At 41.3% G+C, this 25460-nt stretch overlaps 1 protein-coding gene across 1 annotated transcript; it reads left to right on the forward strand.

The window, feature by feature from the left end:
• The first annotated feature begins 1333 nt into the window (after positions 1 to 1333).
• Positions 1334 to 24628, forward strand: PLCXD2 (phosphatidylinositol specific phospholipase C X domain containing 2). Its single transcript, XM_059837785.1, has 4 exons — positions 1334 to 1516; positions 14512 to 14972; positions 16247 to 16488; positions 18951 to 24628. The coding sequence occupies exons 1-4, from the start codon at positions 1399 to 1401 to the stop codon at positions 19105 to 19107; spliced, it is 978 nt and encodes a 325-aa protein (XP_059693768.1). The 5' UTR covers positions 1334 to 1398; the 3' UTR covers positions 19108 to 24628.
• The last annotated feature ends 832 nt before the right edge of the window (positions 24629 to 25460 follow it).

The raw sequence follows: 25460 nt of genomic DNA on the forward strand, positions 1-25460 counted from the left end.
TACAAATATATTTTATTAAGTTTGCGTACACTTTAAATATACAATTCAGCCAGCAGTTTTACTATATATCAATTAAAGTATATTGTGAATAACATGCAAACTGTAATATATCAAATGAAAAGTATCTGCCTAATTAAAAAATACTTCCTTACAGAGAAAACAGAGGACTTCCAAAATACATATCTTTGGTGTTTTGTATTCAGCCTTTAGTAATTTGACAGTGAAAAATTATCTTTCAGAATTACATTTGTGGGGTTTTTCTTTTCTTTTCACTAATGCGATGGAGTAGGTCTCAGTGTTGTATACCTGGTCATCTCTATATCCTATGGAAAGAGTAGGGAAATAGTATGTTTGTACGTATTTTTAGGAGCGGTTAAGAAAACTTGCTCACAAAGCATTATCCTTCACAGTCACATAAGAATGCAAAGGAGGAAAAGAGTATCTCAGAAGATCAATTTTGTGTATCATGACAAATCCAGAAATTATTTTGGAGAAAACTCTTTCCCCAATAACTAAATGCAGTGAAAGATCAAGTCAAGAGACTGTCAGGGAAAAGGAATTGTGGAAGAGCAGGTGGTGGGGGATTGACCCTGTGCTATCTTGCTCGTTAAACCTTCTGCTGCCATGTTGGCTCTTGCCAGACAGCATGTTAATCTCTCCAGATAACACACTTAACTGACCAGCCAACATCACAAAACCAAGGTGCTGGCCCTCTGTATCGGGGGTAGCTTCTCAGGTGCTATGGTGGAGGGAATGGATTAATTTTAGGGGACTGGTGTCTCTCTGATGTAGAATGGCTGAAGGAAGTGGGCCTGCTTTGTCTGGAGCAGCCTGAGAGGGGACCTCGCCAATGTCTATCAGTATTTGAAGGGAGGTAGTCAACAGAATGGAGCCAGGCTCTGCTCGGTGGTGCCCAGCAACAGGACCAGAGGCCATGGGCAGAAACTGAGTCCCAGGAAGCTCCAGCTGAACAGAAGAAAGAACTTTCTTCCTGCGCAGTAACCGGGCACTAGAGCAGACTGCACGCACAGGGTGGCATACTGGAGGCACACCAGACCTGTCAGGACGCCATTCTGAGCCGCGTGCCCTGAGCTGTCCCTGCTGGAGCAGGGCGATGGGCAATTGGAGGTGGGCCCTGCAGTTGCCCGCAGCCAGCCCATCCCACCGGGATTCCATGAATGCCTCAATCCCAGCTCACCTACCCCACGGGGGAGCGGGGCCGGGGGAGGGGCGCGGGGCCGGGGACGGGGCGCGGGGCTGGGGGCCGGGGCGCGGGGCCGGGGGCGGGGCGCGGGGCGGTGGCTAATGGTGAGCCGCCATACTCCGTGACGTCACCCCGGTTACATAAGGGCGGCGGGTGGCTACGTTGTGGCGGCCCGGCCGCACCGCGGGCCTGGTATGAGGGACCGCTGGTGGGGCGGTGCCGTGGGCGCTATGGCCGACGGCAACGCTGACTGGATGGGCTCGCTACCGACCGCACTACGCTCCCTGCCGCTCTCCAACCTCGCCATCCCGGGTAGGGCGGCGGGACGTGGTGTGCGGGGCCGGGGGTGCCCGGGCGGTGGTGGGTGAGTCGCCTTGGCCGTGGCATCGCGTCCCCCGTAATAAAGTGCTGGGGCTGAGAGGAGCCCTGTTCATCGCGGCAGAGAATGGCGGGCTTAATCTTCTGTAAATACCGCTGTGAGACGCTAACCATTGACCTGCTGCTTTCACTGCCTGTAGAAAAGGTAGCTGTGACCGCTATCGGCCGTCCTGAACGTTTACAGGTGCTTTAAGTAAAGCTGAAGTCGAGTGGGTAAAATGGCTTGGCTGCGTTGACCCAGCAAGTGGCAATTTATCAAATGGAAGGTCTGCTGAGATGGGACTCTGAGTAACCTACTCTCGGGGGGAAGTCTTCCTGCTCGTTGTCAGAGGGCTTGGAACTATGTGATTTTCATGCTCCCTCCCAACCCAGACCATTATATGTCATGTCTTTTATACCCTGGTTTACAGATATAAGCTTATAAATGACGACGACAACAGATGACCTGAAACTTACTTAGGGTGATTTTCTGTCTCTAATAGGCAAAAAATACTCCTCCTTGCCAACGTCAATAGGGAAGACTTTAGGGGTGGTTACTGTAGCTCCTTCCAATGCTGGATGTTACACTCTGGTGCAGGCTTGGTTTTCATTTTAGTGCTTTAGCTTGTCACTAGTGCTTTGGATATGTATGTTGTAGTATACATATAGTCTCAAGTTGTGTCTGGGGAGTGAGTATTAGAAGGAGTTTCTTCACAGGAAAGGTGATTAGACATTGGATGCGACTGCCCAAGGAGGTGATGGAATCACTATCCCTGGAGGCCTTTAAAGAAAGAGTGGATGTAGCACTCAGTGCCACAGTCCAGTTGGCAAGGTGGTGTTAGGGCTTGGGTTGGACTCTGTGATCTCAGCAGTGTTTTCCAGTCTTTTTCTGATTATATATTGGTTTTGATTTGGGGAGTTTGTTTGGAGAGTTTGTTTGCTTCCCTACCAAGTTCCTTGTCATCCTTTGTACATAGGAATAGAGAGAGAGCTCCAGGAGTGGAAACCTTAAAACTTTTTTAAACTTGAAATAAAATCAGCACTCAAAATAATGAAACTGTTGTTGTTTTATACTTTTTGCACTTTGAGGAATTGCAGCATTTAATTTTTTTTTAAGAACAAAATGATAGTATCATGGGGCTGTTTAAAGTGAATGAATTGAGAGTGCACACACGAAAGAAACTTCTTAGGTTTAATTTATTCTGTTCTACTGTGGGTGGGTAACTCTCTTGTATATTGCCCAAGAGATCTTCATAGGGTTCTCCTGCTTAATTTGTTGCAAACCTTTTGCTTTCAGAGCTGCTTGTTTTCACTAAAGGCTGTAGAAAATGTAGCTGTGACTTCTGGGGGTGCTTTTAAAGCTACATTACTCTATGATTCCATGAGCTGTTAAATAATGGTGTGAAACACCTTACTTGATGGTAGAGAAGGTCATTCTTTACTCAGGCCTTAGAACCAAGTGGTAGTAAGTAAATAATGTTGAAGATAGGTGTTCGTGAGGTAAATGGGCTATTTACATGATTATTTAACTCAGCTGAAAAGGAAGAGAGACATTGAAAGAGTTAAGACCCTTGTGTATAATCAGTTCCTACCTTTGGGTTTTTCTGTTACTTCTGTTGGGAAAAACTCTAGCCAAAATGCTAAACCAATATAGTCGTTTGCAATGAAAAGAGATGAGGTTTTCTGTGCAATGTCATGAGAGGAGGAATCTTTTGCAATGAAAAATTGCCAAGTATCAAGTAACTAAAATGTCATCAATGTCACAAGCATGCAGTATAGTCAACAGAAATAGCCACCTTCAACAAGTGGTGACCTTGTGTGAAAGTCTAGAGGGTTTTCTCTTAATTATTTTCCAGTAATCCTCTTTGGATGTGGGTTTAAAAATGAACCTTTAAACATTTTGATTGTGGACGTGATCCTTGGCAGGGTTTTGTATAGTGCTTGTTTAATCTCAAGCTGATTTACAGTAAAGAATTTTATGAAATCACAACTGTGATACTTATATTTTCCTTGGTAATTTTTTCTGATCTGTATCTGCTACTTTTTTTATTTCTCCATGTAGAAATGGAACACAAAAATCTGGAATGCTCTCACTGATCAGCTTTCAAAGTAAATCAGCTAGTTAAAGAATTAGCTGGAGAGCCTAACTGTTCCTTGCTTGTACTTGCATCCTAAAAGTTGATAGCACCATGGTATGTCCAGTTTATACTGTTTCATTTGAACTGCTGCAGAAATTTTTAGAAAGGCAGGTATCTTGCCTTGTTGCTAGAGTCTGAAGTCTCTGCATCTGAAGGTATGGCACCATTTTCCTGTTTCATCAAACTTTTGCATGAATACTTGTATTAGAACAGGTGAAACACTTTTTCTGTCTCAATCTCCTCTGTGTGAGGTCATGATAAGCTCATGCCTTTTGGTTTGAGACAGCAAGGCAGTCTAGCAGATGTTCCCTGCCAGTGTTTAAGTGTTTTGTTAGTCCAGCCTCCAAGGTGCTGGATGAATGTCATGAGGAGAAGAGCAGGCAGTTCTGTTTTCCTTAGGGTCTTGGTAATAATACATTTACTTAATCCTGTCTGGACTATTCCAACTTTAAATATGGATGTAACAGGTATACTTGGAATTTTGGATCAATCTGTATCCCTTGCTTGGTTCCCAGTTCTGGTCAGGATAGCTAGCTATGAGTGTTTCCATGCTGCTAATTTTCTTTCTTTGTCTTCTGGAGAAAACATATGATGGCTAAGGTAGGGATCCACTGCTGCTTGCAGGAGCACCCAGAAGAGTTATGGGTGTTCTTTAATACATAAAGATAATCAAAAGTCAGTTCTGTCCTCTGCCTTTCCTTCTCTCCCCCTCCAAATACAAATGAGTGTGTTCCCCAGGCTAGCCTTCTGGGAAGGTTTTTGTGATGATGATAGTTTAGAGGGAATTTTTTATTTTGAGAAGTGGTTCTTGTCAGAAGAGCTGCTTACAACAGCTTCCCACAGAGCTGGGCAAGCCCTAGGGTGGATGCTGGACTGTGTGGGTGTCCTAAGGGAGTAAAGAGGTTAACCTGATGTGTCATGGTGCTGCAGATGTGGACAGGAAAGAACAGTAGGTGGAATAGCTGTAGAATAAATGAGTGATTGTTTTCTTTCACATAGTTTGGCTGAAACAAAGTTTATTAGTAAAAACTAAACTTAGTCAGGGAAAAATTAATTTTAAATTTCAATCTGAACTAAGTTGTTTGATAGGAGTCACTGAAGAAGAGAGCTAAAAGATGGAAAATCTGGGAAAAGCTAAATGTTTTACTTTAGCGCTTTGAAATGTGATAATTAAAAAAAAAAACCAAACCTGACACCAGTGGCTTTCTCCTAGGGTGTAAGATTTCTTTTTAAAAAATTTTGACGTAAAGATGTTAGTGTTGTAGGTCAAACTTGGTTTATCTGAGGCTGATTTGAAATTGCTTTTTTTTTTTTTAAGCTTTTGCCATCAGAAGTCAGTTTTTCAACCACTGATACACCTAGAGCCAAATGTCACACTCAGCACAGTGCTCTGCTGCTCTGGAACGTGCAGGCTGGGCAGGCTGCCTTTCCAGGGAGAATTGGGACAGCTCTCCACCTGTGGCTTCTGGTGGTGTACAGGGCCTCTTCTATCATCTTCTAGTGATCCCAGCTGCTGTGTTCTTGCTTCCTCAGAAAGCATGTGGACGGCTGGCCAGAATCTCATTTCTAAGTCATGCTGAGCATTTGGAATGTGGAGCCCTTTCTGTCAGCATCAGGTTGGACAATGGCAGAGGAATTTCCTGTGGGATGCTGTGTTGTAGGTAGCCATAGATGACAGATAAAAAATGGGGTTTACCATTCCAGAAACTTTTTTTTTTAACAGAGAAAATCATGTTGACCTGAATATGGCCAGAACAAAACCATATTGGAGACTCAGAACAGTTGGTAAAGTGTCTTCAACTTGACTGTTTGCTGATCCCCAAGGAGAGATGTGTCCTTTTTCTTCTGAAATAGTAAAACTTTGCTGCTCCAAACTATAGCATAGTCAAGCTGCCTAATTCGCCCTAACAACGCACACACTCTTGACTTTCTAGCCAGCTTGTAATGTAACTTTCCATATTTTGTTCATGACCATGTCAGTGTGACTATCCCAAAACTTGCCACAGTACAGTGTGCCACTGTTTCTGCCCTTCCCTGAGAAGTTCATCCCAAGCGCCTCAGTAAGAAGCTTCCTGATTTTGATTTAAATGATCAAAGTACTATGGAATCATCAGCTCTGGAAAACAAAGCTTTACAAATACAGCTGGTAGGCAGTCTTAACAAGGAGCAGCCCTGCTGGCCAAGCCCATGGTTCAGCTTAAAGGGGGGACAGAAGGCATGGAGAGGTGTGTCCTGCTGCAAGTGACTGACTTAGTGCAGTAGTGTGACTGTCCTCATGTGCCATGTTCCAGCACTGGGAGGTGGTGGGGCCCTGAGCATCTTCTGTACAGGATGCCATCTTCCCATCCACCAACTGGCCAACTCTGCTGTCCTGACAGTGTAGGTGTTACCTAAAAGCCCCGTGAGCTGCTTGACTTGGAGTTGGCTAAGCAGAGCCAAAATGGTTCTAAAAAAAGGCAGCAGCAAGCACTGTCCAGTTTGAGAGCTGGCACTAGGCTCTGACTGGATTGGGTGGATTTTCTCTTTGTCTGCCTGACCTTGGGTGACCTGCTGAACTTGCTAATGCTATGATTTTCTTGTTCATTTGTTCATGGGTTGGTGTGGGCTGTAGACGTGCGTGCTGAGAGGAGTGGTGGTGACCTTGAGGCTGCATCCTCCCTCCCAAACAGTATTCCAATGATCCTTTTAATGGAGTTCTCATTAAAAGGATCATTGAATCATCTGAACTGGCTATCTGTTGGGTTGAAGCTCAAAGGGAAGAAATAGAAGATTTATGTTCTCCTTCACCAAGCTTTATTTTCCCTCTCAATTTAGTTTGCATCTACCAATGAATCACGTGGTAACCACTAGAAGAAAGTATCTACATAAGTATAATGATGTGGAGTATGATTTGTAAATGCAGAATTTTCTGAAAAGACAAGTTATTTTATTACCTTGTTAGGCTATTTGATTGTAACAGCAACTCTCAAATATTTGTAGAGAGGCTATTAAACTATTCGGACTGTTATACTGGTGAGAACATTTGATGGAAGTTGTTCCACTGTTCTTAAGTAACCAAGTATTCTTTCTGTATGTCCCTCTGTGAGGAACTGGTCTGGCAGACACTAGGTCTGTGTGCCCTGAAAAGCCAGTCTTAAGGCTTCTCTTTTTAAAGAACTTCTGTCATCTGTTCAGCCAAAACCAAATTACTCTTGAAATACCACAAAATTTTCTTCAGACAGTATACCAAGATCCTACTTAATTTGTTTTTTTTTTTCCTTGTAAAAATTTATTCATGTGACTTATTAAAATCTGTATCCTAGAGAGGGACTTAAGTGTGTCTGGTAAATGAGTATGGTAAAGTGTCTTCAACTTGACTGTTTACTGATCTCCAAGGAGAGATGTAAATGGTAAAAGAGTGCAGAACATTCCAAAGTTTTACTTCCAATGGAGAAAACTCGTCATAATGTTGATATAAATGGTTGTTGTTCTCTTTCCATGTTGAGAAAGTTTGTTTGCCTGCTTTTCCAGCAAAGATGCTAAAAGAGGGGAAAGTACCATGAAATAAAAATTTCTATGTAACTTTCTCAGAAGAGAATGAACCCTTGGTCCACTCAGTTCTGAGTGGTCACAAAAGAGGAGTTTAGGACTCTAAGCTAAAGGTTTTTTTCCTTTTTAAGCGTGTGGATCCAGTCAGGCTTTGAAATGGTAGAGATATGCTGTGTCTGTCTTGCATTCCCCTTGCAGACAGCTGAGAATGTTAATAAATGAGAAATCATTGCTAAGTGACCTTAACCGTCAATGGCAATAACTCCAACCAATGTCAAAAGGATTTTTTCTGGCTGGAAAGAAAAGCAAACTACTCTGACATTGTGTCTGACAGTTCTAGGTTGTCTTTAAGCTCTTGCATCCCATTGCACTGCCTAAAAGGGGCAGTGGGGGAAATCAGGGTAGTTCTTGGATAGAGAGAGTTTTCCTAAGAGGATTTGGTCTGTACTAGGATTTGTCTTTCTTAATGGGACTGCATTAAGAATATCTAAAGGATTCTTGTAGGTTTCTTAAAATATACTCATCTCTATAATTTTAGATTGATTATCAATAGGGTGTTTAGATTGATTATCAATAGGGTGTTTCTTATTTCTGCCCTATCTCCTTTTGCTGGACAAGTTAGTATGAACTATTTGCTTTTCATTAGTGATAAACTTTTAAGATGTTAATCTTCTAATAAGAAAATCTGGATTGTTAATGACCTGAATCCTGAGGACTTCTAGACTTTGAGAGGTACTTTTGCTTACCCTGTTTTTCCCTCAGTTTTGGCACACACAGGAGATCTGGTTTAAAAGAACATCAGTGGGATAGCCTTGACTTGCTAGCACTTAGATCCTGTGTTTTTGGAACTTGGTTACTGTTCTTCTGCCCATCTTGGCTGTGTAATGCCTGCTGTGCTGTGTCATGTGCAGTGGTTTGTAATGTGTGGGGAATGTACTTAGTCTAGTAAGCTAAGCTTGTGCTAAGAAGTTCATCATTACTACAGCTCGGGTGATTCTTTGGTCATAAGTGACCCTGTAATGTTTTTAAAGGGATGGGTATGTTTTTTTGACCTTGCTTCTTAGCTTCATGCTATGTTAAACATTTGTTTCTTGCAATTTTCATCCTGTTAGTATTCTGTTCATGTAAAGATCAATCCAACTTATTCAGATCTATTTAAGCTTACTCACAGCACACTTGTCTGCCCTTGTGCTTTAATTTATTGCTTCTTGGTTGGCCAGATGTTTGCAGAAAGTGTCTTGGGCTGCTGCTTCTGACTAGTCCACAACTTTTGAACCAGGGAGGCTTGCAGTGTGCTGAGACTTGCTTGTATCCAAAAAACCCCGTGAGTTTTTGTCCTGTTTTCAAGTGACTGGCAGTGCACAGGTAATGTTCTATGTTGGAAGATCTCTGCACTTTACATGCTGTATAATAATATTTTTAATATTCCATGAAGGTAAATTTGCAAGGGGTTGGTGACATGATGCTAATCCCTGTCCCTCTGCAGTATTTGCAGGAGGTATTATGTGGAAACAAAAGATATTACCAAATGGTACAGAATCATAGAATATGCTGAGTTGGACGGGTCATACAGGATCATCAAGTCCAACAGCTGGCCATGCACAGGACACCCCCAAGAGTCACACCCTGTGCCTGAGGGCATTGTCCAAACACTGCTTGAACTTGGAGAGGCTTGGTGCTACGACTGCTTCCCTATTCCAGTGTTCAGCTGCCATATGAAGAATGTTTTCCCAGTATCCAATGTAAGCCTCCCAACTCAGCTTTGTGCTGTTTCCTGAGTCCTGTCACTGGTCATGAGAGTGAACAGCTATAGCTGGTATTTGTTGACATTGGAGGCTTGATAACATTCTGTTGATCAGTGTCATTTGTTTCAGCTCCACCATGACTTACTTTGACTATCTGTAAGTCACATGACAAATAAACACACTGGAAGTTAGATTTTACTGCAGATGTGATGATAAAAGGCTGCTGTCTAACAATCAGCACAAGGGCTTCAACAAGAACTCATCCTGAACTGTGAAATACAATCTATTTAACATATAAATTGAATTGAAAAGTGAGTAGTTTAACATAAAATAACTTGAGGAATTAGGATAAGCAGAAAAAAAAAGTTTAAAGATATGAATGAAATTTAATCCACAGTTGCAATTACTGGGATAAAATTAAGACATCTGTCCATCATTTTAAGTCTGGCATCTGGAAGACATCTATATAATATTATTCTAACTATAACACAGCTTTTGATAGTTAAATATCTGGGCACTTGAGGGCCTGTGACTTCTTACCTTGAAGCTGCCAGTCTTTATCAGATGAAAGAAATGAAACAGAAATAAAGCTGCCAGCTGATTAGCAGTCCCCTAATTTTTGTCTTTGTGCAATATCTTTCATGATTAAACTTAATGCTTGCTGCTTTGTGCTGCACATCTTTATCCAATTGAAAGCAATTTGCAATCGTGATCTCTTCACTGTATTGCCTGTGCCTAAGTCGTTTTTGGGAAGGGCTGAGCACCAGTCTGATGCTATGTCACTAGAGCAGCTCAGTAAGGTTTGCTATCTGAATGCTAATCCAGTCTTGTGTACAGTGATTCCATGTCCTACACGTGCAGGAACATGTCTTTGAGGCAGTTCAGGCTGGACTTCTAGCCTCTCCTTACCTAAAGGACAATGAAGATAAATTTTCTTAGCTCATCTCTGCCCTTTGACTTCTCAGTAGATGAGTTGGACTTTATACCTAGTTTTGTTAGTTGCTTTGTCCACAATCAATAGGTTTAAGAATAGCTTTACTATAGGAATAGGGTGTTATTTATATTTAAGTTGGTAATTATCATGTGAAATGTCTTGCTTCAATAATTCTTGAGGTTGCTTTTTTCCCCAAGAAAAGTACTCAGCATAATTTGTGGCAATGCACATTATTTGTGTGGTGGGGAACAACAGATGGTGAGGGATTTTTTACACATGGAAAAGACTTTACAGTGTGTGTTGCTGTGAGAGTTTTGTGGTTCTTGCTCTGTCCAGGACCTTCCAGTCTTGCTGCTGTTGTTGGGCAGTGTCCAAGCACCTTCACATGTCCTTGTGTTAGACATTAATTGAGAATCTGCTTAGCAAGCTCTTACACTGAGCTCCTGACAAAATGGGGCTAGTCTGCTCCATTCTTGCCATGTAGGCTCTGCCCTATGCCTTTGAAATTTTACACATTTGGGTTGGTTTAGGTTATGCTTTTTCAAAAAAGAAATCATGCTGTATCACATGTATCAGCAAGCAGCTTGGCTCCTACCATAGCAACAGAATGGCAAGACTTTATGAGTTTAGGGATAGAGCAAAGGAGAGCAGGGATTATTTTGACATAATGATGCAATCAGCTTAACATGTGTTTAACATGTACTTAACAGCTAACACCTAAGCTAGGCTAAAAGGCCAGTGTTTGAGCTGGTAGTGTATCTTAAAGAAGGGCCTGGTGGATGATGTGGGGCTGTGGGGTAACAGCAAGGTGAAGACCCACAAGTATCCAGTGCTGTTGCTGAAGGTTTCAGTTTTTTGACCAGAGTCAAAACATTGTGGGTCCAGGTTTGGCCTAGATATTGGTGACTGGCCTTTTTAAATGACCACTGAAGACCCAACTGAACTTCTGCTGTCTTTCCAGCCTCAGTATTGATCATGGAATGATCAACAGAATTGGTGATGCTCCCCTGCCCTCCTAGAAGGTGAAGTGCTTCCAGCAGTGAAAAAGAGGATATGTTTTGCAAATGCAACTAGTGTTCTGCTTGGTTATATCTAGGTATACGAGTTGACTTCGATGTTGGAGGAAAGCTCCATTTCCTAAACTTTTAGCAGAGCCATGGGGCAGGAGTTAATAGGATCTTTGCTAACTTTAGAAGCATGTCACACATAGTTCGGTTTCCTGTTAAGGAGCGCAGTTTTTAAAATATGTGTTGGAAAAGTAGCAATGTGGTGACTTGTTTGGGTTTTTTGTGGATTTATTTTTCTTTTTTGATACTGCTTTCTAGTGCTAGGCTGTAAATAGAATTTGGTTTGTGATAGTGCAGGGAGAAAATTTGTTCTTTGTATCCTTAAAAGTGCCTTGTAAGTGTCAAACTGAAAAGGAAAGACTTTTGTAGCTGCAAAGTGAATTATCAGAATAAGGAAAATTAGTTGTTTTTTGGTTTAGATTTACTTAGACAACTCTGAGGTGACAACAATGTATTAGTGGCAAGATAAAATTCTCATTCCTTTTTAAGTCAGATTTATTATCAGTCTGAAGGAGCATAATGGTGCGAGTGATTCCTATAGGTTCAAGGATGCTGCACTGTCTTAGTTAATATGAAAATATTTATTATGTCATTATTCTACAATATTAAACTGTCTTATACAGTGACCTAAACAGAAGAAAAAATAAGAATTGATAGAATTAAGAACTAGGAAAAAACCGAACAAAAAACACAACCAAATGAAAGATTTCTTTGTGCAGAGCTACTAATTCCAAGGCAGAGGGCAAGCCCCTTGTGATTAAAGTCTACTTTCCAAATATTGTAGAAGCTTGAATGACTCATTCTGCTGTACAGGGAGGTAGATGAAACTCAAATACCTGTAAACTACATTTTGAAGCATCATATGGCTTCTGAAATGTCTTCACTAGATGTTTGCTTCTGGATTTTGTTTGGGGTTGCATGTTTGGAGATTGGGGGGGGGAAAAAAAATCTAGGAGTTGCTCCAAAACTGACAGCCACCTTGTGATGTAGTTTACTGGGACAGGTACTAAAAAATTGCTTAAGATGGCATCTTCGGCACTTCTCACTTCTGTCTAGAAGACTGAATGGCAAGCCATAACAGAGACCCACTTATACAAATGCTGTGAAAAATTCATGGAGAATTGGTCAGAATTAGTTTTAGTGTTCATTTGTAAAGCTTAAAAATTAACCTTCACACTACCTGTTCACTGGTTTTGAACTAGGTGAAATCCATGGAAACAGAGTGCACTTAAGGTTGTTGAGAAGTGATGTTTAGTCTGTTCTTTCATCTGGATTAAAAATGCCAACAAGATAATCCAGTTAAGATCATAATCTTGTTTGTAGCTCTGATCTTGCATCACAAAAAATGCATTAGTGTTCAAGTGAGCACTGGTACACAAATAAAAGGTTTGGATAAAGGAGGCTGTGAATGCCTCATGTTATTTTGAGATTGAATGTGGCAGATAGGGATTTCAAAGAGTTGCAGACTGAGGTAGGGGAGGAAATTCGAGAAAAGCATAGTCCTAGAAGCAGGGACAAGCATGCAGGAATGTAAAAGCCAGATGCTGGGTCATTGTACCCTGGGGCAGCTGGAAAATGAGCTCCTTGGGTAAAGATGCTTTCTCTACACTTCACCACAGATAGCAGGTGGGGTTTGGCTTAATGGGCCAGTCTCCTGTCCTGAAAACAAAGTGCTGTTAGAGCTCCTAATAGTGTTTTTGTTGGCTGGAGATGCACAGGGAAGGTGAGCCTGGAGAAGCTACAGCTTGGCTAGATTGCTGGTACCTGGTGCAAATGATCACAAATTCTTGGTAAACCCCAGTCTGTGGTGAATCATATTCTGCTAGTCTTTGCTTTATGCTATTCTGGTACAGCACAGACCAAGATACACTGCCTTTTCACTCTTTGTTCTGTTACTGACTTGGCTAAGGTAGGGATATTTCATTCACTCTGAAATGTTTATTTTGGAGCTTTGTTTCTTCTCAGTTTTTTTTCCCCATTTACTACTGAATTTTCAATTGGTGGTTTTCCTAATAAGCAAAAATTTTATATTGGAGAGGCAGTTTCTCTGGAAAGGTACAGGTTGTGTCATAGGAGCTTTTTTGGATATGTATTATTTTGGTTGGGACTGGTGATTTTGATTGTTGGTTGTACTTTTTTGATGAATTTTCTGTTAACTGTGTCTTTGATCACTTGAAAGCATGCCAGGTAAAAGACATGTTCATGAATTTGTTTAACATGAGCTTGGTACGCATCCACACTGTAACTGGTGGTGTGTTCTATTGTTCCACCTCTAAGTCCAGCCAGTCATTGCCCACTGTTCAAACTACTAATCATTTATCTGCCATCTTGGGTGAAAGTGAGATGTGTTGGTAAGGCATGTGCAGGTGCAGATCCCTCAGTCCGTTATGTGAATGTAGTATATGATATAGATAATTCATGCTATGTAGGTGTATAAAATATTATAAAGATCCAACATCTGCTTCTGACCATCATAAGCTGAAGGCAGAGTTCTTTTCTATTCAAACAGTCTCGGACATCATCCAGATAAAATCAGGTTGTCTGCTGCTCTGGTCAGGAGCAAAGACTATGCAAGTATTTCTGGGTTCAGATAGCATCGAGTCCGTTAACATATGAATGGGACCTTACTGGGCAATAAGCAACAATTTCCCAGGAATGCCAGACACTCAGGAGAGCCTGCACCTGGACAGATTGCATCGTGAAAGAAAGCTACCCTAAAGCTCAGACGAACCATTTGGATTTCTGGACTTACTTTTGTATATGTTTGAATCTGTATAGTCCCAGTTATACATATGAAGGGACATACAGTAGTTTGCTGTCATTTCTGCCTCAGACAGAATAAATGGTATATATGCCAGCTGCGAGATGCAGTCAGGATGAACCACATCGGAGATGCTGACACTCTGTCAGATGATTCCAGGGTTCACCCAGCGCCGACTCACGGGGTTGACGCTGGTCTTAGCTGTGGTGGTTTTTTCCGCAATTCTATTTTTGTTGTCGATCTAATAAATTTTTATAAATTTTTTATAAATTTGGCTACTGATCTGGTCATTTACAACATGAATAAAGATACCTGTTCCAAGATGTTTGGTGTGTAAGGTTATGTTTGCATATACCAGGTGGAAATAAAGTCTCAGATTTTTAAAATTATTCTGGAGTCTCATCCTAGATCAGTTATGTACCAGGCTCTGGGAAGACTTTGGGGGTTGATTTGCAGTTTGTGAAAGAAGGAATGAAGGAAGGTTAGAAGGAGGTTTACCTTTACCACAAATGTTTGTTTTGTGGTGTTCAGAGAACACTGAAATTGGGAGCTCATGAAAGAAAGCAGTTCAAACCGAGGACCTTATGCTTAACTCTTGTTATACTGTCAGGGAAAAGTAAGGTGTAAAGGATAGTCTGAAAGACTCACACATGAGCATAATGCTTCTGCACCCCGGTCACACATGTAGGACTTTGTTCAGTTTTCAGGTCACATGGATACATGTGTTATGGGATAGTCACTTTTTCTAAAATTAATTTTTCTTGGCTTTTTTCCTAGGATCACATGATTCTTTCAGCTACTGGGTCGATGAGAAATCTCCAGTGGGACCAGACCAAGCAACAGCCATCAAACGTTTGGCCAGAATTTCCTTGGTTAGAAAGATCATGAAGAAATGGTCAGTGACTCAAAATTTGACCTTCAAAGAGCAGTTGGAAGGCGGGATCCGCTACTTTGATCTTCGTGTATCTTCCAAACCTGGGGAAATAGGACAAGAGATATACTTCATACATGGCTTGTTTGGCATCAAAGTATGGGATGGGCTGAAGGAAATTAATAGTTTTCTTGAGCAGCACCCCAAGGAAGTAATCTTCTTGGATTTCAATCATTTCTATGCCATGGATGACAGCCATCACCACTTCTTGATCAACAGGATCTGCTCAGCATTTGAATCCAAACTTTGTTGTGTTGAATGTGTAGAATATGTGACGTTACTGTACATGTGGGAAAAGAAACACCAGGTAGGGAAAGGATGTTTGACGTTTTTCAAACCCAAAATGTGAAGATTTTAGAGACAAGCTAAGTGTAGCTCCCACTCACTGATATTGGACCAAGGATGTTTCTGATGGTCAAGTTCAAGCCCACTAGGGCCTCCTCTATGCAGTGTGCATGTTTTCCTCCATTTACATGCAGCTGTGTATCCCCTCATCTATGGTGTGGACAGTCTGTCCTGCTCCCAAGCACATTTGTTAAATAATTAAACTATAGTGTCCTTGAAGCCTTGTGCTCCTTACAAAGGGTTTTCTCTTCTGGAAGGGCACGTAATGCAGGCTTGTGTTGGTGAGGATTTTATTAACTTTTGTCTTTCTAGCCAGTGTGAAGCATATCAGCTTTAGCATGACTAAGGTATGGACAGAATTTCTTACCTCCTTTGCAGTCATCCTGATCTGCAGAGGTGAGGTTAATGCCTCTTCTCTGTGGTAGCTGCTCCCAGAGGTACACAAAAACTGAGAACAGAAAAGGGCTTCAGCAGCAGCACATAATTATTGAACTGGAAATGAGATTTTGAGGAATTGTTCTCAATTGGTGCTGTCAGTGTTAGGCTTGTGTAAATGTGGGTGTTTGTAAAAAACGTTGCCTATTTGTGCTGTAGAGGAGCACCTTACAAGGTAAAAAATACTAACTTTGGATTTGATGGTTTTGCTGACAGCAGGACTGGCTTTGGTTTCTCATGCAGCAAGTGTGAGCACGATGCCAGTATGTCAGTCATGTGCCAATCAGCCCAGCACACTTTGCCCTCTTAGAAGGAGGTATTCAGAAGATGGCAAGGCTGCTAAAATCCTTACCATCAAGTATAGATATAGTATTTTCTGGCATTAAGAAGTTGCAGTGCTTTTAAGCTGAGCTGTTTAAATGACAGAGGCAACTTTGTTTAAAAAAAGACTGGATGTGGTGCTTGGTGCTGTGTTCTAGTTGAGGTGTTGGAGCGTGGGTTGGACTCGATGATCTTGAAGGTCTCTTCCAACCTAGAAATTCTGTGATTCTGTGATTTTAAACTGATGACCCATAAGCAATCCTGTCCTCAAAGCTGAATAAAATGATCTCCATCTCCTTTGGCAGTAGTGCAACAAATATACTGACACTCATGACTCAAGAGCAACTTTTTTGCTTGGTCCTCTTCACTGCTATGCTAGGTGCAACAGTACTGTATGAATATAAACTAGTGCAGCAGCCTGTTCAAATAAAAATATAGTAATTTTGACTTGTTTGGGTGGTTTTTTTTGTGTTCTCTTAGGTTCTCATATTTTACCACCACCCTTTGTATCAAGAATATCCCTTCCTGTGGCCAGGTAATAAAATGCCAGCACCATGGGCTAATACAACTAATGTGCACAAACTCCTGCAGTTCCTGGAGACCACACTTGGGGAACGAAGTCGTTATGGGACTTTCCACGTATCTCAAGCAATTCTCACACCTAGAGTGAAAACGATTGCACGGCATCTGATTCGTGGTCTGAAGAACACACTTGTTCATAGGTAAGGACTTGTCTTGATTATCTCAGTTCTTTACTTAACATGTCTCGTGTTGAAAGAGGCACTGAGCAAGAAAGAAACTAGTAGATGTTTGCTTGAGCTTGCTGAAAGCATGCCATTTTGCTCAGTACTGTTGCTCATGAGAGATATTTGCAATCATTGAAAATAAAGACTTAGTGCAAATAATAAAGGAACAGGGTATATATGCTTCCTGGTAACTGGAACTTTTGGAATGTGATATGATTTTGTAAAATACAGGATGGATGTGTGGCTTCAGTAATTCATTTCAAACTGGCTGAAGTTGGATTTAAGGGGGAGGTGGGGGTGGAAAAAGCTTGTGCCACAGAGGAAAATTGCTGATTTTTGCATGTAGTTTTACATTTGTCCATACAGATGTCTCAGTAATTTCAGTAACAGCCAGAGATGTATGACTTAGGGCACTATTTTACCTTGTATTTTAAAGGAGCTGGGGGAGGTTTTCCGAAAATTAGATTCACCATTTGACTTTTTTTAATACCACTGACCATTATACAATTAATTTTCCTATGAGAAAGGTCACTGTAAGAGGGTTTTGCTTTGATTAGCACAGAGTGCCAGCGATTTTTATTAGTATTAACAGCATGACCAGGATAGTTCCATATCATTTGTTTTATGGAATTACCACCTTGTAGCCAGTTTGCTAAAAATTACCAGAACTGGAAGAGTACTTTTGGATATTAGAAAGAAATCTTTACTGTGAGGGTGGTGAGGCCCTGCTTCAGGTTGCCTATAGAATTTGTGGATGCCCCATTCCCTGGAAGTGTTCAAGGCTACTATGGGTTGGGCTCTGAGCAACCTGGGCTAGTGGAAGGCGCACCTGCAAAAGGCAAGGGCTGTTGGAATGTGATGATATTTAAGGTCCTTTCCAACCCAGGCCACTCAGTGATTCTGTAAATAAGAAACTCACAGGTTAGGGATAAATCTCGGCATTTTCAGTCCCGTTCGTGTTCAGAGGCGTTAGTCCGGCCCAAGCCCAGTTAACTCCGCTGCTGTTGGGTTTGTGTCGGGGCCGCGGCGGCTGCGGCTTTGTCGGCCGCGCTCGGCACCAGGTGGCGCTGAGGGCCCGCGAGCGCCGGACCTTGCGGGGCTTCCGCGCCAAGGCCGGTCGGAATTCCTGGCCAAATTACCAAATGATCGTTGCATTTGTGGAATGGGCGACCAACTCTGTTTCGAAGGCCTCCTTAGATCTGTGCTCTAAGCCACTGTTAGCAGGAAGCCTGCCTTCAGTCTGACTCTTTCCCTCATCCTTACCACTTGTTTGCAACTAAACCGAAAGTTGCAGATAGGTGCTGCTGTTTGCATAAGCGGGATTACTTGTGTGCATTTGCACAAGTCTGTTATGCACATCTGTCATTGCAGTTTTATGTAGATGCCTGCTTTCTTGTATGGAAATTCTGCCCTGGATTTGAATATTTAAATGTTCTCAGCTCTGGCTAAAGTAGACTTGAAACAAGTCACACTTAGCTGGCTGAAGTCTGGTGTGTCCCTTGGCAGTAGTTATGCCTTCACTCATAGTTCTCAATAAGTTTTTTTAATTGTCCTGATTTAGCAGGAGTGAAGTGGTTTTAAGCTTTTTGGGTTTGCTTTTTTCTCTTCATCATCCCATTAGCTAATTTGCTAGCCTACCATCTTCTCAAATAATGTAGACATATTACAGCACTAATCTAAATAATGCTAACATATTTAGCCATTTGTGTCTAACTGCTGAAAAGCATGGTATTTCATGTTAGAGTGCAAGAAAGCTGGTGCAGACTCCTGACTTGCACTGTTGTCCAATAAATATTTGAAATTTCTCCTCACAGTAGAATTTCTAACTCTGTTTAACTCAGTTCCTGACACACCTCTCCTTTATCCAGTTGTAGCGGTGTATAGCAGGATGTTCAACCCCTATGGAGCTGACAGCTTCATTCTAGGTTTGGTTTCCCTGACCCCATTGCTTTGAGTGAGTCTGGAGGGAGTTTGGGAGAAATGCCGTGCTGCTGCCTCCAACAACTTTTATCCTGCCTGCCCTGAGGCAGAGGAGGGCAAGGGAGCATCTTGGGCCAAGTATGGCCTTGCTTTGTGTTGCACTGGTCCGCTGTGAGATTGAGTATTTGACTTAACTTGTGCTTGGGTGCAAACAAACCACAGTGGAGAAAACTGTAGTGCAGTGTTAAATCCTGAAGCACAGACTACCTAGTGAATATAGAGGGGTTTTGTATGCCTGCTACTTGGGATTGATGACTGACCAATATGTCTTTTTGATAGGTAATGACCATATACTGTGTTAAGCACTCATCAGCCAATTACATTTAGGGTGACAGCCCTGATCACAAATATGAGATAATATATTTTGTAAACAGCATGTTGTGTTTGAAATGAGGGGAGTATGTATAGAAAAGTGCCTCTTTTAAAGTGCTTAATTTTCTTTATTTCAATTTCTTTAGGAACCTGCCCATGATTTTGAATTGGGTGAAAGCACAGAAGCCTGGTGTTATGGGTGTTAACATAATTACATCAGACTTTGTGGAGCTGGTTGATTTTGCTGCTACAGTTATTGCATTGAACGACCTCCTTTTGGAAGAGGATGAATCTGCAACTTAAATCCTGATTGCTGTGTTCCACATGTGCTCCTTAGTGGACATCTTTGAACTATTGCTTAATGTTTTACTTGTCTAGTGAAACCTATTGTAATCTCTTTATGAAAAAGTTTCCTAGAGGAAACGTGGTTAAACATCACATACAACCATGTCCCTTCTCCTGGAGCCGTGTGGACCTGTGTTAGCCGAGTGCTGTGTGTGTGCTGCTGTGTCTGTGTATGTGTGCTCTGTTTGGCTGAGCTGTGCACACATCTGCTGCTGACAGGGGCTGCTGGCCTCTGAAGCAGATGTACCCTATTGTGACACGCATCTCCTTGGTGACCATACTCCCAGCGCCTGTGTGCGTGCATCCTGCGTGCTTCCCATGGCCAGGGCTTACTCCAGGGATCACTGCTGATCCCATGGCATTGTGACCAGGTTGGCCGGGAAACATTGTTCTTGGGCCACCTCTGGCATAGCTGGGCTCAGCTGGAGGCTGCTGCTCTGTTCATTATGCTGTTTTAGACACTACCTCTGACTTACTTGAAGAGACAACACTGCTGTTGTTCAGGAGGAAGCTGTTAACACCGTTAAATATCCAAACTGTCCTTTGGACCTGAGAGGTGAAGGCTTGGCACAATCTTTCTTCTTGACCTCTTTATTTTACTTTATTACTTCAATAAATTAGTTGCAACTATGCTTAAGTATATTTTTTTTGGCATTAATTTGGAGAATATTTCAGTCTCCAGATTTTGAGGATTATGAGTCAAGTCTGAATTCCTGTTTCCTGTGACATAGGAAACATTCATTTTCTTGAATTACTGGGACGTTTAGAAAATACAGCATAATCTTTCTCTTTTACCTCTTGGTCACTTCAGGTTTTTTAATTCATCAAATTTTCTTTTGGGGAAAGTCTATCACTCAGGCAGCCCTTGTCTGGAAGGAGGTGGGCCAAGTGGGGGCTTGTTCGATATTCAGAGAGCTGGAGCTGACATGGACTGTTCAAAGCCCAAATATTGGATCACTCTGATTTGTGATGGGACAGTGAATTCTGCAGTCAGACCTGAAAACTGTGCTTTTCGATAGAGAGCCACACCTATTAAGGGAGAAATTTTTCCAGCCTTCACCTGCTTGTGACAGAGTAAGCAATAATCACACAAGCACAGGTGGGTGTTAGTACTGCTTCTTTCTTTAGTCATGCTTATTTTTGTGCTGGTTCACAATGAAGTGTGACCATGTATGTTTGGGCCAATGCAATCATATATTGGTTCCTATCAGCACTTTAATTTACTAGCTGGTAGTATCCTATGGTCTGATTTATTGTTGTTATTTTTTTTAAAAGCACAAAAGGGACTGATTAGCAGATACTTCTCTGCTCAATCATCTTCCTGAAGAAACTGTTGGTGCACTAATTATTCACTGATTATGAATTTCTATTTATCTCTAAGCTTATTATAGAATGGATTGTCTATATACATATTTAATTCAAAGGAAAAATTCATCTCCCGATTTATTATTACTTTCGTTGTTTGTCTGCCGTCATGGTCTGACAGCTGTGAAAAATCCCAGCCTTCTTTGTTTGCTTGTCACAACTCAGGAGAAATGTAAAGGTTTGCAAACCTTCCATGTGAACCTTGGCCGAGTTCAGAGCAGACTGTAATCTGATTTATCTGTTATTTGCATGGCTTTCATTAGAGTTCCTTGAATTTTTTAACTGAATCGTTTCTCAGAGGGAGTTGGGGGTAGGGGAAGTGCTTGTCACTCAGTCTCCTTTCCACTTGTGTCTCAGTGATGGGGGACAAGTCATGAAAATCAGGGTTTGGGAACTATATTAAAATTTCTAGTTTAATACTTCCTTTTAAAACCACAGCAGAAAGTTTTTTATTAGGTTTGGTAATTTTTTTTTCTTGTTGATGAAACCATCAGAACCTGTTTTGAACAGTTCTGTTCAGTCTGCAAGTTTATTTAAAATACCTGGATTTTCCTTAGCTGAATTTTATGTTTACTTTACTATTCCTTTACCCATGGCCCCAACTGAAACTCCATGTGGATTTGGTTTTGTTGGTTTTCTTGTGCAAATTGTCTTGGTGCTCAGAGCTCAGTTGGGTGTTAGCACCAAGGCTGTGGGTTTGCTCCCTGTACGGGCCATTCGTTTAAGAGCTAGATTCATGACCCTTATGGGTTGCTTCCAACCCAGAATATTCTGTGATTCTTTAATTTGGCTTAAATGCCAGTGAGGCAGAAATAATACCTTTGCAAGGTTCCCCTGCAGAACCAGAAGACAAAGCAAGGTGAAGTGAGTATGATGTTTGTATTTGACTCGTAAGATATTTTGTACTCTGTGTGTGTGTGTATGTGTATATATATATGTATGTATGTATATATATATATATATGTATGTATATATATATATATACACATCTGCCTCAAGAGAGATTTATTTGGCTTAACTGATATTTGTATTGTGTGTGCACAGTAATGACTGGTATTAGTCCTTCTGCTGTATTTATTTGAATAGAGATGGGATGGGCTCAGGACTTTGGTTAGACATTTTTAAGTGCAAACTCAGAAGTTTCTCTTAACGTATTGGCTGTTAGTTCTTGCCTCTTGAAACATGCTGGGTATTAAGAGTGCTAGCAGAGGGAAAAGAATTGGAAAATAGTTTTAGTATTAATGGTTTAAGTATGTGGGGGGAAAACATTTCCTTAAGTTTGGCCTGTCAGAAGAGACTTGTGTGTCATTTCAGAGCTTGGTGGTGTGCATCCAGTGTAAGGAACCTGACAGTCTTAAATGGTGAGTTGGGCAATTGGCAGGTAACATTTTTCTATAACATGACATCTCCCTTGGCTACTGTGGGCAGCATTCATGCTGGTGTTTAGAATTGGTCCTTGGGTTGTCCGGAACCCTCCCAAGCAATATGAACTACCTTTCATGTATTATGTTACACAGAGAAAAGCTATCCATATAATGGGCTTATCTTGCTTACTCAACACCAAAACATATCCAGACTTCCTCATGCTTTGCAAAAATTGAGCTCATCTAGGCTTGGACTTTGGACTGTGGACTCTATTTTCCAGCATTACAAAATTAAAAGGTGAGCTGGGCAGGAAGGGAGGATCAAGGAAGTAGGGCAGTAGTTTGCATCCAGTGCCCGCACAGTAGGTGTGGCAGTGCTTAGCCCAGATCTGGGCAGCAGAGTGGAGCAGGTCTGGCAGGTGAGCGACAGCACTGCAGCTCACACTGAGGCATTTAGCCAAGTCTGGCTCCCGAGGTCAGCAAATAACAGCCTGTAAGGTCAGGATGTGTGAGCTTGAGGAGAATAAAGATGGGTATGAGCACAGGAGAAGGCGGGAGGTTCTTACTGTTGGTGTAGATGTACATCTGGTGAATACAGTGGTTTTAGTCTTGCTTGTATATCCCTAAAGCAGTAGAGTTCACTTTTAAACAGGCTGGGAAGAAAACCTCCCCAGAAGAATTGTTCTGACCCCTTGACCATTTGGTAGGTGCTGGAAGAGGAGAAACCAGAAAACAAGCAGCTGCTTGATGCAAAGCACCTAAACTGTGTATTTTTGAATAATTATATATATGGTTTGTTATTAAAGATTCAGGTTAGCTATATACTGTTTTATGACTATTGTTTCTCTTCCTGGTGTGCAGTCTTTGAATGCCAAGCACACTGGTAGCATTTCTCTTCTCACATTGATTGCTGCCATGTGCAATTTAAGGGTATCTTTGACATACAGTAGACCTCTGTGTGTATCCCTGATGGGAAGTAGTCGATGCCTGTTATGGAGCATCTATGAGTTTTTAGCCTCTTTCTGTGTCCCATAGGTGACAACAAAAAGGAGTTAGTACTAGATTTTACAGACTGACAATTTGTTGGCTTTTACTTGGGGACAACTGTCATAATGTATTGAACTGCATAGGGAAAGTCACAGTCTCTGGAAGTGTTCAAAATGTGTGGATATGGCACTTGAGGATATACTGTAGTAATGAAGACAGCAGTGATGGACTTGATGGTCTTGGAGGTCTTGTCCAACCTTAACAATTCTGTGATTCAGAGTAGAAATGCTGACTGCTAAAATGCTTGTAGTCTGTTAACAGCCTCTTTGGAGGAAAGAATAATAGGGAAATGGTGTCTTAGCTCCTAATACAAGCTGGGCTTTGCTGCTGTTGGTACTGACTTTAACTGAATGTTGGAGTTGAAAAGCACCTTAACTGTAAGGTTGAAAAACACTTTTGAGCAGGGATTTGGCACAAACAGGAGTAGAGCTTCTGCCAACATGCTCATCTATTCTCCTCTGGCTAAGCCTTTGGAAGTAATTTCTTTGTGTACCTCTCTCAGGTGTCAGAGTTCATTGATGCATCATTTAGCAGACCAAGATAATTTGATTTGGGATTGGGTTGCCTATGGAAGTCTTACTGAGCATGTGTGACTTGAGGTTTACTTAAATATGCAGTATTTAATATGACATCCATATGCTGTTTTTGTAAGACTTTCATCTTGACTTGAACACAAAATTACCAAACCCTAATAAGCAAATTTTTTGGTCAGAGGACCACTGTTTGGGACAAAACTTCAGGCAGCTTTTCAATGCTTGTTGAAGCACAGAGAAGTTGTCTAATGTGGGGAACAGAACTGACTCAAAAAAAATATTCGAAGTATAGATTAGGTCCAAATGAAGTTCTTTTGGCAGTGAAAAATAAGTTGCTGTTTTTTTTCTACTACTTTGACAAATTCTTATTCCAGCTTTGGTTTTTAGCTCAACAGATGGGCAGAAGAGCCAGAGCATATGCTGAGAAGCAAATAAATTTTATGCTAAGGACATGTATGTAGGACTAACAGTGGTAAGAGTATGATGATTTACTTAATGACACCTTTAATGGTAGTCCTATCAGCTCTTTGGTTTAGGTTGTTAAATCAGTCTCTTTTGCATTAAAAATAATCAGTCCCACTAATTCAATTCATCTGTTCTATTGAAGTGTTTACTTCTATATGCATATTTATTTTTCTAAAAATCTTCCAAGTAAACTGTTAATTGTAGGGACTATAATAGGAATGTCAACTTTAGAACTGTGTGCTGAATCTGCTTATATTTTATTCCAAGAATATTTATGCCTTGTGTGTTGTCCGTTTAAATAGTACGTCTCTTACTCTTTGTTGGACCTGTCATACCATCTACATTGAACTGCAGTGTATTCTTAATTTTGAAAGAAATGTTGATCAGCACATCCTATATAAAAATAATTTAGATTACTTTTTGATTTTTCTCAGTGTCAAATATATTTTCCAGATGGATTATTTTTTAATTTATACTGTGGAAGGGTGCAGAAGAGACCAGGTGAAGAGGAGTTGCCAATTCTCAGTATTTCGTGTAGTTTGTCTTCTTATGGCAGTTTGTGCTTTACCCACTTGTCTGATTCAGTTTTGTGAAACCAGCATGCCTCATCTGAACTGCAGATAAATTGGGGGTTTACATCTGTCTCTTTATCTTTATGTCATTGGGAGTTTTAATCCTGAAAATAAAAAGTACAACTTGAGCTAATCATCTTTGCTGTGGGTTCTGTACTGCTGACTGTTTTGATACATGATGATTACATTGTGAATCTAACATCATTTGAACTGAGTAACTTGTCTGATGCAGAATGGTGTCATGGAAGGTTGGTTTGGGATTTTTTTGAGGTGCTACATCTTGCTGTATTTGTGTCCCCTGAGTGGGCAGACCCAGACAACATCCTTATTTTTAGGATGTGCTGACAACTTCTCAGTGCAAGTAGTAGTGGAAAGTGATTAGAAATCAGTGTGTGCTTGCACTTGTGTGTACAATCTTTGCCTGATTGCACTGGGACAAAAGCATGCTAATCATGGATCCAGTTCTGTCCCGAAGGCAAGTACAACTTCTGTGCAGCCGCTACTGCTGTAGCACAGGTGCTGAAGCTCCATTGTTATACTTGATCAGGAAACAAAACATTGATAATGATTCCTGGAGCCTGGGCTAATGTCGGATGCTTGTAACCAGTGAGATCACACGCACCCTTCTTTAGGGTTGCTTTCAGCATGCCTGTCTTGAAGATGTGGGAATACTGGGGGTGGGGAGGGAGAGAATGGATGGTCCCGATTCCCTTATGTTTTCAGACAGTTGTGACTGAGGGGGAGCTATCTGTAGATATTTTTTCAAAAAAAATCCCAAAGTTAGAGCTGGAAATTCTGAGCTTAATCACTACCTGTTGTTTCAGACCTCAAAGCAGGTGTTTGCAAACCAGCCTTCATTAGCAGTGACTCACACAAAGCTAACTATTGGTGTCAGTAATGTCTGCAATGTGCTGTAGGCAGGGAGTGTGCCACTAGTTTTTTCAGAAAATACCTATGAACATGAA

The sequence above is a fragment of the Haemorhous mexicanus genome, chromosome 2, assembly GCF_027477595.1.
Source record: "Haemorhous mexicanus isolate bHaeMex1 chromosome 2, bHaeMex1.pri, whole genome shotgun sequence".
Taxonomy (NCBI): Eukaryota; Metazoa; Chordata; class Aves; order Passeriformes; family Fringillidae; genus Haemorhous; species Haemorhous mexicanus.

Bases quoted from the DNA above. Each gene is read 5' to 3' on its own strand.
- PLCXD2 (XM_059837785.1), top strand. From the start codon at position 1,399: ATGAGGGACCGCTGGTGGGGCGGTGCCGTGGGCGCTATGGCCGACGGC. The intron at 1,517-14,511 runs GTAGGGCGGCGG...CTTTTTTCCTAG, and splicing joins CTCCAACCTCGCCATCCCGG to GATCACATGATTCTTTCAGC. The intron at 16,489-18,950 runs GTAAGGACTTGT...CAATTTCTTTAG, and splicing joins AAGAACACACTTGTTCATAG to GAACCTGCCCATGATTTTGA.